This window comes from Anas platyrhynchos, chromosome 1, assembly GCF_047663525.1.
Source record: "Anas platyrhynchos isolate ZD024472 breed Pekin duck chromosome 1, IASCAAS_PekinDuck_T2T, whole genome shotgun sequence".
In the NCBI taxonomy this organism is placed as follows: Eukaryota; Metazoa; Chordata; class Aves; order Anseriformes; family Anatidae; genus Anas; species Anas platyrhynchos.
Genome location: NC_092587.1, coordinates 178,687,799 through 178,704,800, shown reverse-complemented (window position 1 = coordinate 178,704,800; position 17,002 = coordinate 178,687,799). Strand labels below are relative to the sequence as shown.

The 17,002-nt window shown below is 39.8% G+C and overlaps 1 protein-coding gene across 2 annotated transcripts in view; it reads left to right on the top strand.

The window, feature by feature from the left end:
- KPNA3 (karyopherin subunit alpha 3) overlaps nt 1-17,002 on the top strand; it is a 50,810-nt gene that overhangs the window by 22,449 nt on the left and 11,359 nt on the right. The window contains exons 1-9 of one of the 2 annotated variants that reach the window (XM_072032571.1): nt 3,212-3,355; nt 7,117-7,206; nt 7,423-7,452; nt 7,540-7,592; nt 7,689-7,784; nt 10,120-10,205; nt 13,238-13,324; nt 13,716-13,885; nt 15,040-15,084. In XM_072032571.1, the coding sequence (XP_071888672.1) occupies nt 3,338-3,355; nt 7,117-7,206; nt 7,423-7,452; nt 7,540-7,592; nt 7,689-7,784; nt 10,120-10,205; nt 13,238-13,324; nt 13,716-13,885; nt 15,040-15,084 (675 nt within the window). In that variant the 5' untranslated portion in view covers nt 3,212-3,337. Of the gene's footprint in view, nt 1-3,211; nt 3,356-7,116; nt 7,207-7,422; nt 7,453-7,539; nt 7,593-7,688; nt 7,785-10,119; nt 10,206-13,237; nt 13,325-13,715; nt 13,886-15,039; nt 15,085-17,002 lie in introns of those variants that run through there. The other variant, XM_027471420.3, reaches the window with a different exon arrangement.

Genomic DNA, 17,002 nt, shown 5'->3' with positions numbered 1-17,002 from the left:
TCTCTGGCAATGTTCCTGCTATGTCATCTTTGCTCCAGCCTTCCCCTGGTCTCTGGGACCTGGGCTTCCTGAAGACCACTCTTGGGAGTGAAGACAGAGGCAGAGATGATGTTCAGTACCTTGGCCTTTTCCCTGTTCTCAAGTTTCATTCAGTGGTGGGCCCACATTTTCCTTCTTTCTTGTTAAGGATACACGTACAGAAGCCCTTCATATTGCCCTTGGCATCACTGACCAGATTTGGTTCATTAGGGCTTCAGCTTTCCTAACTCCATCCCTGGATGCTTGGGCAATGTCTGTGTATTCCTCCCATCCTTGCTTCCACCCTCTGTTTGCTTCCTTTTTGCATTTGAGTATTGCTGGGAGCTCCTCGTTCATTCCTACAAACCTCTTTGTTGGGATGGACAACCCTTGAGCTTGGAGGAGGTGATCCTTGAATGTTAATCAGCTTTCTCGGGCCCTTATCCCACAACGTTCTTCCAAGCAGATCCTCGAAGAGGCAAATATCTGCTCTCCTAAGGTCCAAAGCTGCCTTTCACCTTCACAGTCCCAAATTGTTTGTTGTTGGACTGTAGTTCATTAAGGATGTAGGCTATCATGTTGATATCCATGGGTTGTAGGACCATCAGATTGACCTTTTTAAGCATTTTTATGGGCTTCAAAGCTTTACAGTACTGTTAGCAGTAGATGATTTTGCTGTGGTGCTGTGCTGGTGGATGCTTTATCATCTCTGCTAGGAAGCTGTCAAGTTTTGGGTGCATGACTGCTGTTGTTACGATTGTAGCTTAAGATCTGTGTGGTGGTTTGGGGACCAGAAAACCCACACTGACTTCCCAGGTAGGCAACGTGTAATTGGTTATAACTGTTTGTTGCACAGCTTTGTTATAGTTTATGCCACAGTCTGGATGGAGAGAAGATTATTGCAGGAAAGGAGTGGGGTGGGGAGGTCAAACTGAATTTTTGGAATATTTACTCACCACTCCAGGCAAGCAAGCCCAGGAAAAGATGTCTGATCTTGAAGCATTGTAATAATTGTCCTTAAGATGCAAAGTATCTACTTATACGTGATCCTAAGTAGAGAAATGTTGCAGAGGGACTCCTTTAGACCAGATAGCATGTCCAGATGTGTAGGGTGTTTATTAATAAAAGCCTGTTTACTGTAGGAAAAGTCCTATTTGAGCTCCTAGGAAAGATGTAAGTCTACTGTTCTTCACTTCTGCAGATCACTGCTTACTGTATTCGCCTGGAGAGCCTCCTTATATGCTGACCAAATGGCCTGAGAACATGTTCCTGTGTCGTCATCTCAAGGCTTTTGGATTGTTTTATTTCCTTTGTCATGTTCTTAAATCCCTGTAGGTGCTGAGGAGTGCTGTGGCAGTGAGTAGAGCCACAGGTAAAGGTTTTTAGATGATCCCTTTACTACCCTGAGGTTGGAGCATTGAATTTCCTTTATAATGGACTGTGCCAGGTGCTGTCAGGCACTCCCCCCAAATTTAAAAAATAAAATAGGAATTATGCTTAAGTGAAACCTAAACCCCAGCTCGTTCTGTCACAACAGGGGCAACTTAAAAGGGACGGCCAGGCAAGCTGGATCTACCTCCACCACTGGCCTGGCCCTTCAGTCTTAACTTCAGTGCCAAAAGAGTTTCTGCCTACTAGAGGCTGAGTTCCTGGGCCTTTCACTAACATGAATAAATAGTTGATACAGATTTTTTTTTACCTGAAGGCAAGTATTTTATTGTTATTTCTCACTTCAGACCTTGGAGCTTCTCAATAGAGGTGAGGCCCTTTGTAGAATTTTCCCATATAAGAAATGGGAGTTGCTCTTCATATGCCAAGGGTTCTTCTTCTGTCGCTTTAGAAACTAACTTGCACTGATGGGGATTTCTTGAATCCTGTTGCCATCATCCAAGAAAGTAAACAAGAAGTACTGGGATCTGCAGGATTTGCATGCTTACTGGTCAGGATGCTTAGCCCTCCACCTGCCAGGTAAACAGACATTTTGGGTGTCTGTCATCAAAGACTGTACACAAATCATCATGGTGGGCAAGAAAGAGCACTCGTGGTACAGTTCCTGTTGTTCCTAGTTGGTGATTTTGCCAGGCAGGTGTGTCCACAAACCTGTTGTTTGTATGGAAACATCTGTAGGCTGCCGTGATGTGTTCCCTACAACGCTGACAAGCTCACAACAAGCTCTCCCCTGCTGTTCATAAACTTCCAGACGCCACTGTACATCGCATGCAGGGTGCAGGCAGCCCTTGAGAATCATCCACGTGGAAGGAGAAGACCTGCTTAGTATCCTTGGTGACGAAAACTCCCTTCGTCAGGGATCCCAGCCTGACGCCTCTCCCTTTGAAAGATCTCTCACCGGTCCTTGAAGAGGATGGCTGTGTCCCAGTATGCTCGTTTGCCCTCAGCTTCACCAGAGGAGCCTACAGAAGAGGCTGATGATGTGATATAGGCCATAAAAAAAATGAGATTTGTCACAATATGACAAAATACAAACATTTTACAGTCTCTTTGAGTTGCAAATCATATTCTTTCACCTTATGCAGGGGAATTTCACTCTATGAAATTCCTGTATACAGAGCTTGGTGATTGAGCTGACCCAAAACTTGATACTTTTCAAAATGGACACAGCTGTTTCAAAGAGCCTTAGAGCTATTTTTTAGGACCAGGAGGTTCCACGGACATTTTGAATTTATAAGAAGTGCTAGTAAGGATAGCTTTCCTTCCTAAGAAATCTGTAGTGCTTCTCAGTGTGCATATATGTTCCTGCCAGTTGTTTTTCAGCCCAACCATCTGCAAACAGTGAGGAGCTACAGGAACATTCTTGTTCTTTCTTGCTTTTCCTGGCTAAGGTCATAGCTTCTGGAGCCTCTCACACCGTATGACTGACAGCCTGAAGATGCTGCCTGCAGTCACAGAAACTCTGGTATCAAACTTGGTCAGTTTTGTCCTGGGAAGTTCAGTTCTGTTGGAAGGGACCTTAAAGCCCACCCAGTCCCACCCTCCTGCCATGGGCAGGGACACCTCCCACCAGCCCAGGTTGCCCAAAGCCCCATCCAGCCTGGCCTTGAGCACCTCCAGGGATGGGGCAGCCACAGCTTCTCTGGGCAGCCTGTGCCAGGGCCTCACCACCCTCTGAGGGAAGATTTAAACCTGCCATCATGTGTGTGTGAAGGCTCAGAGCTTGGAACAGCATCATTGGTGACCTCACAGTGATGTGCCTTCGTTCCTGCTCTCTGTGGAGCTGTTCATGGGGAGCTCCGTTGTCTTTCACAGCTGGGCACGCTGCTGCTGTTAGGAGAGCAGTCCTGTGGGGGCTGTTCAGGGATTCATGGGAGTCCCCTTCAAGGTAAAGGAAGTTTTGGTAGGGAGTACTGCTTGGAGATAGCCACTGCATTAACCTCTGCATGGACAGGTGCTTGAAGGAGAGAAGTTTCTTCTCAATTCCTGTTCTTCTGGAACGATGTGTTCATTCATATCCTTCTTCTATCTTTGTCCAAGTCCCTGAAGGATTTCTAGGGAATTGGAAGAAGTTAAATGTGTTCACCACCCACTTTGTGGCCGCAAGCAGAGAGAACTTGTGCATGTCTCTCTAGATGCTATAAGCAAACTACGTCAGCTTACAGCATTTGCATAGCTGCTCACTCCCTGTGAATAAACATGAAGTGTGGATGCTTACAGGCAGGTAGTCTTTCTGAAGTTCTTAAGAGAGAGGGAATAATCCAGTGCTTCGTCCACTGGCACTCTGGACTTACTGCCTGGTGTTTGGGGAGGATGATTTTCCAGGATCATCTTTCAGGATGTTAGAGAGGAGATACCAAGATGCATCTTCAGTCTTGTTTTGTGGAGTTACTGCTTACCACAGCCTCTGTGCTACCTCTTGCAGAGGCACAGCCCTGAAGAGCACTGCTCTCTCAGAACACTGCAACTGTATAAATCGAAGAGACCCATGCATCTACAGTGGGATACACATTAATATCAGTACCACAGTTGCTTCTTGCATCCAAAAACTTGTAGAACTTCAAAGCCAGAAAACGCGTGATGCACTTTCAACTGTTTCTAGCTCCTGTAGCTTTGGGAGGAAAAAATAGAGGGTGGAAGTAATGCTCAGGAGATGCAGATACAGCCCACATGTGTGTGGATATCATAATAATATTCTTACCAATTTTAATAAGGTGATCTTTGCTGCAAATGGATGGCATCTATTTAAAATCAACGCAACTGGCAAGACTTTGCCCTTACTTCTCAATTTGGGCTTAGGATAAAAGCGAAGCAACCTGACTTTAAATGTCTCTTGCATAGCTTCCACGTCCTGGAGGGATTTCAGCTGAAGCTTTCTGAGCTGCTTCCACGCTGTGCCAGCACAGATGCTTTGTGTGGAGTGCTGGGGAACAGCGGTGTGCCATTTTCCTCTCCCCAAACGTGGGGACAGTTCCTGAAGGTCAGAGGATTCAACACTGGGGGAATCTGCTCATACAGAGGTGTAAAACAAATCACCTCTTTATGTGAGAATTTATTACTTGAACTTTTATTCTTTCAGCAGATGGGAGTATTCTGTGAATAAGAGACTTGAAAATAACAAAAGAGGCAATATGACTAGAAATTTTCCGTAAGTTCAATAAAAATATTTCAGATTTGCTAAATTCTTGGCTGTTCTGGGTATTTCATCGTCATTTGAATCAAGGAATCTGCAAGAGTCCTGCATCTAAAAGGATTTTTATAGAAATTTAGAAGACCACCTGTCTTCCTGCAGGGTGTTGCAATACGTAGTTGAGTGCCACTGATAACGAATCACTGAAAAATCAGTAAATCTCACCGGTTGAATTGGTATGGATGACAGCTCTTGAAACAAACATATTTTACAAAAACCCCATAAAGCTCTTTCCCTGAGTTTTATGAGCATGACAATCCAGCCAAATACTTCAGGAGAACTCGGTCTGCAAACCCTGCCTTGCACCACAGTGGTTTGCTGCTAGTGACAAAGGAACTCAATCCTCCCTGGTAAATGATTTACTGTCAATCAGTTAACTTGCTCCAGCAGACAGTTAGCAACAGTTCTGCACCAAGACCCCAATTTATTCGGGCTGTACCTTTTCTGCAAAGAGGGCACGACTGCTGGACCCGTGCGTGCACCCTAATAATGACATTTTTCTCCCTATACATTTATTTCTGCGTATGCAAACTCCGGTGTGGACCGATGTGATCTGCAGTGATATCTCTGGGTGGAAAGAGAAGGCCTGAAGACATCAGGACGTCAGACATCAGGCATCAATCCTGCTCCCAGTTTTGGTTTGTTCTCCCCTAGAGGCAGAGCTGCTCGCGTCCATCAGAGGCAGGACGAATTGCTTCCTCAGAGGGGGATGTGAGCGTCGGAGCGCTGAGCTGCACGTGGGGAAATGGGATCTGCTCCCTGCAGTTGCCAAAGCACGGGCCGTGGTTTAGACAAACAGGAGGAAAAGGAATTGTGCTTGAGCAAAGCCAGATTGACTGGGGTTGAATGGTGTTTGCTTAAAATGGCAGTGCCAAGTAGTTGGTGGGGAAGAACACCAGGAATATAACATCGGTCTTCACAGCGAATCCGTCCTCCAGTGTCTGCCTGGCGCAGCTCGTCTGTGTGACACTTTCTTCTTAGCATTTGATGCCTGCTCATTTCTATCTTCCTTTGCTCCAAAAGCACTTGACAGCAACAAACATCTAACGCTTGGCTGGATGGGTGGGCTCGAGCATCGCTGTACAGCTCTGGAGGGGCTGCTGTAGCTCATCTTGGTGATCTTGTGTGCTCTCCGAGGGTTTGGTTTCTGCTCTTAGTCTTGACAAAAAAAAATAAGCAAAGCTGAGTCTGTGAAATCCATTCTTCTGCATTACAGAGCTATTTAATTTTGGTGCTGGGTTATTGTTTTAGCATTCTGTATCTGAAAAAATCTTAATACATTGCTTGGAGCCTTTCACGCTGAGGCTGGTAAAGTCACTTTAAATTCATTTTCAAATGTCTGAACGGTGACAGTCAGAAATTTGGGGTCTGAAATTATTTGTCTATCTAACATACGATAAAATGAAACACTAAGGGGAGACTTAACAAATGTGATTCAGTTTAGAGGGTTTCTTATCCTTTACAAGCAAGGCGTGATGTGATACAATCTCCATAGTCACTACCGTTTGTTTAGCAGATAATTGTTTGGAGACTGAAAGGCCTGCTGCTCATTGCTAGGGTAATAGGTTTGTTTTAGATATTATTGCTGTTTAATACACCTCTTCAAGGTTTTACTTCATTGGAGATTGAAATCTTCACGTGCTTACATGTATAAACAGCAGTGTTCAGATACACACGCTGCATCACCCTCTTCCATTGCACTTTCTATCTGTGATTGTACACCTAGACATAGCAAACAAGAAAACCAGGCTGAAATTGGGAAAATGCACCTTTATACCTTTGAAACATAATAATGATATTTTTAAGACACTCTAAATTTGTGAAGTTGTATGTGTGGATGCAGTCACAACTCCTGATTTTACTGCCTTCTTTTTTTAATCAGGGTTTTAGGTGTTCAGATACTCTAAATAAGCAAGGTAGAAATGTTAAATGGGTACTTTATCACCAAAAAAGCAGTGTTTTCTCTACTAATTCCTTAAGGGAGCTATGGCTGGATGGTGTTTTTTACTTCAGAAACTAGGCTAACAATGTGAGTGAGCAGGAAATACTGCAGGTGTCAGTGTGTAGGACCAATGCTACTTCACACACAAGGTGTAAATTCATGTAACAAGGGAACTTGCAGGTAAGTTTCACTGAAAATTAATATTTTACTGGAAAATAATTTGTCTTCTCTGAGTCTAAATGTTAATGTCACCCAGATCTATGTGTTTTGTAAAATTGTTAGAAAATTGCTACCCAAACTGCAAGTTTTAGTTCATTCAAATGTCATGGATCATCAGTTCTGTCTGTGATTTGCAAGCTGCTAGGTTAACACCTGAAATACTGTTAATTTTGTTTGCAGCTATAAATGGCTTTATGAAAGTGGTCTTATCTAAAGTTTTATTTTGAAAGGGGCCATTATATTGTCACCCTGTACTAATTAGCATTGAATGTCATTATTTTTTGCTATTCCTTTATAGAACAAAAGAGACGAACATCTTTTGAAAAAACGGAATGTTCCCCAGGAAGAAAGTTTAGAAGATTCTGATGTTGATGCTGACTTCAAAGCAGTAAGTACCTTGATTCTGGAAATTACTTTTGAAACTTTGGTGTCTCAAAACACTGTATTCTGTTTTTACTTTAACACTGGAAGTCTTGCAGTTATTTGAAAGGAAAATTATGAACTGACACACCATTAAAATTAGTTTGATCGTATTAAAAGTTGAAAATGACAGTGTAATTCAACAACAAGATTACTAAAACACTTTTTTTTTTTTCTTTTCAAGCAAAATGTAACACTAGAAGCTATACTGCAGGTATGTTATATTTACTTATTTATTTTTAATTAGAATTGATTGTTCTGTGGATTTTTTTAAAATTTTTACTGTCCTTTTTTTTTTCAGAATGCCACAAGTGACAACCCAGTGATCCAGCTGAGTGCTGTCCAAGCTGCAAGGTAAAAAAAAAAAAAAGTAAAGGCACAGAAATACACTTCCTACACATTTTTTCGTGATGAAAGTTACTTATTTTACTTTTGCATTTAATTTCACAGAAAACTCCTATCCAGTGACAGAAATCCACCTATTGATGACTTAATAAAATCAGGAATTTTACCAATTCTGGTAAAATGCCTAGAAAGAGATGATAAGTAAGTATACTTTTAAAAATGTTCACCTTTACTGAAAAACTGAAACCAAAACGCTCTGGGTATTGCAAATGGAACTGAGGGATCCGCAGCATCACAAAATCTTACACAGTGGATCAGACTCCATGACAATAAACCCTAAATTCTCCAGGAGTATTTATGCTGCCACTGAAATCTAGCTAAAGGAGGATACTTTACTACATTTCTCATTGGTTTTGAATATTTCAGACTTTTCTGTTAACTGTTCTTTAAAAAATGTGTCTCAGGCTTGTTGTGTGTATTTGTGAAGGCAGAGCATATGCTTGGTTGTGAACAGGGCTGTTCTCTATACCAGATCATAGTTATCATCTCTTTCATTAAGGTAATTAGCTTAAGTTTCTGGCTCCTTTCATTCATACTGCAAGGTGGGCTTCTTTCTGGCTCTGCACTGCTCCCTCATGTGATGTTACAAAACAGTAAGCATGCTTTGGGTTCTGATTATTCAGTGGAAAACGAGCTTCAGTAAATGAGAATGCTGAGTGTGTAGTTGCATGGATTTCAGGTCATGTCAGAAAACTGCCATATTCCACAGTCCACAAGCCCCTTAAGATAGGTAGGGATTAATACATCTGAACTAAATGTTTTAGGCTCTCTTTGGTCTGGGGCAGCCATAAATGTATTTACAGTATTTCCATTTTCAAGGTTATTTCTGCAACCGCAAGGGCTAGAAACTTCAGAAAATGCAAACTGACATTTTGGGTATAATTTGATGGTTGCAAAACATGAAGCGTGAGGAGCTTTCTTGTTTGTTTAGCAAAACAATTACTAAGAAGGCAGCTGGCAATAACGTTCATATCAGGATAGCATTTTAAAATGGGTCACAAATGTCTGTCTGCTGTAGAAGTAGATGGTTCAGTGCCATGAAAATTCATTTAATTTGAATTTTATGTATAGTGTTTGTATGGTTTATCTTTGTAAACATTTATTAAGCCTTTTGAAATTGAACATAGCATTTTCCTAAGCAGTCCTTTTAATAGTGATTGCTATATAATATTCAGTAGAGGTAAATTCTGCAAAGGCTTTGTATAACAGATCATTAAAGCTGATGTTCATGTTGTAACTGAAAACTTACCCCAAGGCCACTCAGGTCCCAAGGGGAAGAAAAATTCCTTGTGTGCTTGAGGACCAACACAGAACTAGCATGTTAATGCGTTTGATCCTAGAACATAAGGCTTATAGATAGCTGCCTACAGGTACTATTTGTTTTTACAAATCCTTATTTACACCTCTTGGGCCTTCATCTCCATTTCTTTCGCAATCCCATCCCCAATAATACTTTTGAAATGCCTTGGAACTAATGCACAAGAAAAGCTCAAGGGAAACGAGTGGCGTGGCTGTATAGAAAACATAATGGTGAAGACAGCAAAAAGCACAGAAATGGAAGAGTCACCTAATAGTAAACACTCTCTGTTCCTCCTGAAGCTAGACACCTTGCTGTTATTGCAACCACTGTAAGCTATAAAGCCTTTTATAGCTTTTACAACTTTCAACCTTTAACATTTGCTTGAACAAGTTTTCCTGCAAGCTGTTTTACTGTACTTCTGGTGGCAGAGACAACAGCAGCTGATAGACACCATCTTGGGTTAGACATTCCCCCAGCTTTTATAGTATTTGTAACTAATTTTATCTGCATTTAGTAGGTTGGTTTTATTACAGTTTTGATGCTGTCTTTCAATACTGATTCTAGATCTTTACCCTGTCTGTGATGGAGCAGAAAAATGCCTTTGTCCCAGTGTACCTGCTTGCACTGCCTCTCGGATGTGATGTCAGAAGGGCCACACGTGTGTTATTAGTTATGGCCAGCCATGATTAATTTATTGAGAACTGCTAACGACAGTAGGACAGTTGCACTTCTTCACTAAGTACGCCTTTGGGTCAGCTGGATGTGAAGAGGTGTCTGTTACCCATTAGAGAGGCATAATTAAATTTGATGATGATGCGTACTTGAAATCTTTCATACTGGAGATAATTAGTTAATTAGAGTAGCGGTCAGCTTCACTAGCTGGTGTGTGCTTCAACAAGTATTGCTGTTTGGTTTTCTTTTATTTCTTTTAGTTTTTACTAATCTGAAGTTGGAATGATTGGCAGTTTAAAAAAAGACTTGGAGCGTAAAGTTAATATTTTTCTCTCATCTCTGTTCTGAAACGTCCAGCCTCAGAATATTTTGGAAAAACTTTTAGCTTGGTGGCGCTGCTTAAATGTAGCATCTGAGAGCGCTTGCAGCTATTCATGCTGAAGTCATCCATAAAATGATCTGAAGATTGTTTCAAGTTATTACTGTAAAATTATTTCATTACAGCCCTTCATTACAATTTGAAGCTGCATGGGCATTGACTAACATAGCATCAGGCACTTCTGCACAAACTCAAGCTGTTGTACAGTCTAGTAAGTATGAAAATTTGTTTATTGTGGGGTTGTGGATATTTTGGGTAAAGGACAAAAAGGGGATTTTGGGATAACATACCACTTGTTATCAAAACTGTTAAAATTATAAAATTGTATATATCGGTCTTTCTCAAAAGTTTCTAGTTTTGTTCTTGAAGGTTGGTCTGTTTGTCAGTAACAATTAATATTAAGGATCACAGAACTGAATCTGCCTTTGAAGAAGATAGAGAATGAATGACAGGTGATACGAGTTTGACAAGAACGTTAGTCCTTTCTAATTCTGGGGTTGATTATTGAAATCATGTATCGTTAATTCCCCTTCAGCTAAACCTTTCATTAGAAAGTAATTCTTCCTACCTCGAGGGTATGTTCGTAAATCTTACTGAAGTTGTTAAATACACAGTTATGTAAGATTGCCCATTTAAATACACAGTTAAGAAAATTACCATCTTTTCCTTTGACCATATGATTCATCTCTCCTGTACACACTGTGTTTGTTGTGCTGGCTTCGGTTCTTATTTAACCAGCCACTGACACTTCCATTATGAAGAGACAGAAAATTAAAGCTAATTGAAGATAATTTATGTGTGCTGATTTCAATCAATCTGTTCTTATTTTTCTGGGTTTTATATGTAGCTTTTGTGTATCAACATGCTTACTGCAAACAATCACCTTTATGCTAAATGCAATGTGTTGTCATTAAATGGGAGGCTATAGCTAAGTAATTATGATAAATTGTCTTAGTTTATTCAAAGTCAGTGTTTTTATGTGGGAAAACGGTGACTTAGTTATTTAATTTTTTATTTTTTTGTGTAAATATTTGAACCTGTCTTTCAAATCTAAATGCAAGTTTGGTTTTTTTTGGCTAATAAAATATCCCACTAATAGATTCTGTACTGTTACTGTGTTGGAGCAATAGAATAAGAATGCTTATCAAAATGATCTTTGGGTATAAATCCAAAGCCTTTAAAAATTGTAAAAATCTTGAAATTGTTTAGAAAAAAACACTTTAAATTATTTGGGCACCTCTGTTTTTAGATTGCTTTACAACTGTCTAAATATCTTTGGAAATGTATTTTCAAGTTTTCATCCTTCCCAGCAGCTTGTTAATCGATTAAGCGTTTCTTCGGTCCTTTTTCAAGCTGCAATGTTATCATCTTTGGTTGAAGGAATCCAAATGAAAAGGCTATTTACAGTATTTGCTTTGCTGGAAAAAAAGTGTGGAAATAAGATCTTAATGTGAAAATTCAAATTAAAATGAGAATGAAAAAATGCATGTGTACAGCAGTGGAAAGTTAAAAGCCTTGCTGTTAGATGCAGAATTACTCCAAGTTCAGGCTGGGATTTGTCCCGCCCCAAATCTGTTCAGCTAATGCTTAAAAAGAAGCGTGATAAAATGATCTGCAAAAGCTAAAAAAAATAAAAATAAAAAAAAAAAAAAAAAAAAAAACATTTCCTAAGTTTTGCTTCTGAAGAGAAAATGGGCAGAAGTTTAGTCTGGCTGCCTTGTGCTGGGAGGTGACTCAGGGACTGTGAACTCTGCTCTATTTTTGATAAGGAACTCTTTGAGGAAGCAAAGCGATAGACCCTTGATAGTCCCAGCTTCAGAGGAGGCTGCTCCAGCCTCAATCCAAAACAAGAAGGTTTCCTGCAATCCAGAGGGACAGATGGCAGTTGGAAGGCCTAGCAAGAGAGGGAAAGTCCTGTACTCACAGCACAGATCTGGCACGAGCCAATTTGGAGCAGAAGCAATTAATTTTTTGAGAGCAGTAGATGAGATAACGTGCGGCTCACGCTTTCTCAGACTGTCCTGCTTGAGTGCTGATATGAGAAACAGTTTCATTTCTGTTTTTGAAAGCATACCAGGAGTGCAGTCTAATATAAACTGCATACTTGACCCTCCTCTCTCTGAAATATGTTGAATGCATGTATGGCTGAAATGTGATCTCAGGAATCACTGGGAAAAGGGAGCTTGAATATTCCTCGTGAGCTAACGGAAGTGGGATGATTGTGACAAGAAAAGAGAGAGTGTTCTTAAGCAATGCTATATTGCTTTCCCTCCCGACTTGTCAGCTGTAGGCTACTGCTGAGTTACTCATCCAGGTTGGGGAAAGAAATTTAGGTTCTCTTTATTCTTCATCGCTCTCTATTTTTTTTTCTAGGAGAATAACAGCATGTTTTGGGTCCTTATTGCATCCTAAATTACCAACAGAATATTGATCCATAGCTGCTCACAAATTGTGTTGCAATTCCTTAAAATTTCTGCAGCTATTGTGGTTCTTATGGTATCTAAAGATAAAATACTCCTTCCTGCCTTCCAGAGTATATAAATTGATGTATTTTACTTTGCTTAGAAAGGCTATAGGACGAGTATGATAATATATAGATTTTTAAAACTGCTATAAAAATTCCCATCTTTCAGAGAATACAGATTGTCTGAGAGAAATAGCACATGGGAGTAGCTTAGATCTCTTAAATGTATTTACTTCATCAGAGACTGAAATCTAAAATCAGTGCCACTTCCTTAATCTGTGTTATATAAGAACAAATAAAAACTCATCTTAGTACTGTATGGCAGATGGATGCAAGTCTTCACTGCATGTGGAAACTAACTATAGCCACCTCTTGGGAGGAAGCTATTTTCTTAAAGTCAAGATTTGAAGCACATTTGCATGAGTAGGCATGTCTTTCTGCTAGGTATGTATTGCTGTCTTGGATAACTGGGAAATCTGAATCACCAGGACATTAAACCTAGCACCTACAGATCCGTGGCTCGTCTATAGCACTTGGAGAATGATGGGGCAATGTTTAAATGTGGGGAGCAGCGTTGTTTAATAGTTGCTTGTTCTTGAGTCTATTTTTTCCCTCTCTAGATTTTGATAGAAATATTTAACTGAAATTTTATGTGCTGTTCGTAAGAGAAATCTGTATCTTAGTATAAGGCATGGTAGAGAAAGCTTAATACAGATCAATGAACTTATGATGCATATTATGTTCCAATAAAAACAAATGCAATCTTTTACATTCTATAGATGCAGTACCCCTCTTTTTGAGACTACTTCATTCGCCACACCAGAATGTCTGTGAGCAGGCTGTCTGGGCTCTCGGAAATATTATAGGTAACTGTTCTTCTTATAATGGTTGGAATTCAGGGAGCGTTTCATTTTCGAATTTGACTTTTGAACATTGGCATTATCATGTGAGACTATGTTTCCTCTGAATTCTGTGGCTTAGTACAATTTTTCATGTGGCCAGAATTACATCTGTACATGCTATTTTTTTCTAAAGAGTAGTGCCACTTGCTACACAAAATGTTAACAGGATGAATTCTGTGTCTCTAAAATATACATACTTATCTGTACGTATGTATATTTAATTGAACACCAACTTTTAGTAGTAAACTATCGGTGAGGAAACATAGAATTTCAGTATCCCGACATGTCATTGCATACATTTCAAGATTTTCCATTTTTAATGTAATTTCTTTTACAACAATTTTCATTTCTGTAGGTGATGGTCCTCAGTGTAGAGATTATGTCATATCACTGGGAGTTGTCAAACCTCTTCTGTCCTTCATCAATCCCTCCATTCCCATCACCTTCCTTCGGAACGTCACATGGGTCATTGTAAATCTCTGCAGGAATAAGGACCCCCCACCGCCTATGGAGACAGTTCAGGAGGTAAATAAAGAATTACAAGAGAGATAATTTTTTATACTCTGGGCTAGAAGCTAGATATTTCACATTGTCATACTATGAATTTATGTATGTCTTTTGCCACTGTCTTCTGTCACTTACCAGTTGTTAAATGAAGTAATTTGACCAATTTGGTGCTTCTGACTGAGATTGTAACAAAGCTACTCATAACATCTGAAACTGAACATTGTCTGATTACCCATATATTAGAATGGACGCAACAAAAATTAACACTCTAGAAACTATTAACGTACTCAGCATTTAATATTTTCATCAAAAAAGACTACAAACAGGGTTCTTTATATATTCTGTATGGAGGATTATTCAAACGCAATTATTTTCAGTAAGAGGAAATAGATATATTGAATGTAGTGTAGTTTGATTAGTTGTGAACATGCAGTCATTGTCAAGTCCTCACTTGAGAAGCATCTGCAAATCTTTTTAAACTGGGGAACAAATACAGTGTTTGGAGTAGGCACATCTAGTAAAATTATTTGACTAGAACTACAGTTGTAATGTAAGTAAAGTACTTCATTTTAAGGTAAATCCCAAAGCACAGATACAGGTTTTGAAGCTGTGTGAAGATTGGAAGTGCAAGGTTGGTAGTGAGTAAACTTCAGTGAAATCTCAAAAATGAAGCAGAGAACAAGGAAACTCTTAGAAGTAAGAATTTACCAAAAAAAAACCAACTGTTTTAAGCAGTCTTGCCATTACTCAGCTATATACTTTCTCTGTACATGAATACAAAAATATATAATCTTATTTCAATCCAAAGAGGGTTTTATGTAATAATTTTAGGCTAATAATTTTTACTTTGTTTTTCAGTAACTTTAAGCTTTTATAAATAGCAGGGAGATGTCTTATCTATATCGTTTGCGTGTTTTCTCTCAAAGTATAGTCTGCTCTCTGTGTGTCTTTGAAATAAATTACTTTCTTGTATTTTCACAAATTTAAAATATATACTTTTATACATACTTTGGGGGAGGGAATGAGCAGTTGCTGGGAAGTACATGAGTGTAATGTACTAATGCAGTCTCAAGCATTAGTCTTGAGTATCAAGTTTTGTGACTGCACTACTTGGATTCGTGTTTACACAGCAAATTTTATTCTACTCTAATGACTGATGAACTTCTTTTCAGATTTTGCCAGCATTGTGTGTTCTCATTTACCATACAGATATAAACGTAAGTAATTTCTAAAGCTCTAGATATTTAGATTCTTTGTTTTCTCTAAGAGAAAATGCTCTAAGATTTCGTTGGTCGTAACTTGTTTTTGTGTTAATTTACATATACTTAAGCAGTAAACGGACAATTAAAAACTAAGATTAATATAACTAGCCATTCAGAGCATGAAAAATGAAGTGCAAGCACCATTCCTAAAATATTTTTTTCTAAAAGGCTTATATTTACGTTAAAAATTACATTTAAAAAAATTCTATTTTGCAGAATTGAGCACTGAAAATTTAGAATTGTGATCTTTACTGTTGACTTTACTTAATTCTGCCCCAATTTGTAATTTTGCATAGCTGATATATTATACATGTGTGCAAAGATATGTGTAATTCTATGTATTAGTTGAATCAAATACTGTAATTATATGGGTAATTCTGATTTTTACAGCCTGTTGGGTGCCTGAATTTGCAACCTGTTTAGCTAAAGAAATCACGTGTAAAAATACATTTAAATAAGCATCAATCAGCTATTGTTTTGTGGCACCTTTGACAACTTCACTTCAGATTTTTAATGCTAAACCTTCAGTACTTCCCACATTCCTGAGCCATGGCTTTACATACATTTTCAAAGTAAAGACCTAGAGGGGTGGGCTTACCTCCTGAGGTCTTACATTATGACTTCAGGAACCAGGATCTGTGTAACTAAGGGTTACTGAGCTGCTTTTCTACTCCTCCTCCTGTCAGGACTTTGTAATGTCTTGGGCTGTTGCTCCCTGTAGTGACCTCCAAATTAGGGAAGCAGAAATTGAACCCTTGCGTTGGGTCAGGGGGTAGGACAGAAGGTTGGTGGAGATGTCTGAGGTGATCTATTTCCACAACGAGGTAGTGGTGTTTCTGCTGCTTTTCTAATGGTGTAGTGGGCATGGCTCCACAAATATTTGCCAACAGTTTAATTTGGGATTTTGCCAGAGTTTTCCCAGTGTAATATGAGTGGGAGACAGCACATGGTGACTTTGCAATTCGTGATTTGGACAAACCTGAATGGAAACTTGTAGTAAAACCAAAATACATCTAACCTATAGGCTTTTTTTTTTTCCTGCCAAATTTGAAAGCTTTTTGCAAGCAATGGTTGTGTGAGAGCTTCTTAAATTAGATATGAGACTATGTGATGCCAGGTTTTGACTGATCTCAATTAGGGTGCCCATCTTTTTGACCTCGAGGGTCAGGTGCTAGTTTGGAGGTACCACTGTGGTCCCAGCCTCTCAGTACTGGAGCAGCAAACCTATCTTTGGCGATGAGGCAGTGATGCAGGTAGGTCAGCCAACAGTACCGTGAGCACTTCTGGCGGCTGCTGCTCTCGTCACCAACAGGGCTGTGGGGCAGCAAACTGGTGAGGCACCATCTCTCACTGCTTCTGCTGCGATACCGGCTCCACTGCAGCACGTTCTGCTGTCCCCGTGGCGTTAGTGGGTGAGGGCAGCAGCAGGCTGTGTCAGGAGAGTTAGGTCCGTGCTGTCTGGTCCCTGGAAATGGGTGGAAACAGCCTTATGGGACAGGACTTTACAGTTCTTCCGTATCTCCAGTACTATTTAGGTGTCTTAACAGCTGGAAAAATTGTATGGGTATCTGTTTTAATAGTAGCAGGTGCCTTTATGGAAATAGCAGGTGAGGTTTCTTCAGTTAAATTGTCAGGGAGGAGAAGCGAGCTCCCAAGTTGCTATTTGGGTACAAGTTGAGCCATTCCCATTTGAAGCTCCCTTAAATCTCAGTGAGCTGGGCCACTGGCTCGTTTTTGCTTACTGTGGAGCACTCAGCCTGGGCACAAGCTCTGCCTGCAAAGCCTTTCAAACACAAGTTCAGACCATCTGATCTCAGAATATAAATAAGATGCTTAGATTTGGAGCCTGTTGCTCTAAGGTCTTCTTAGTAAG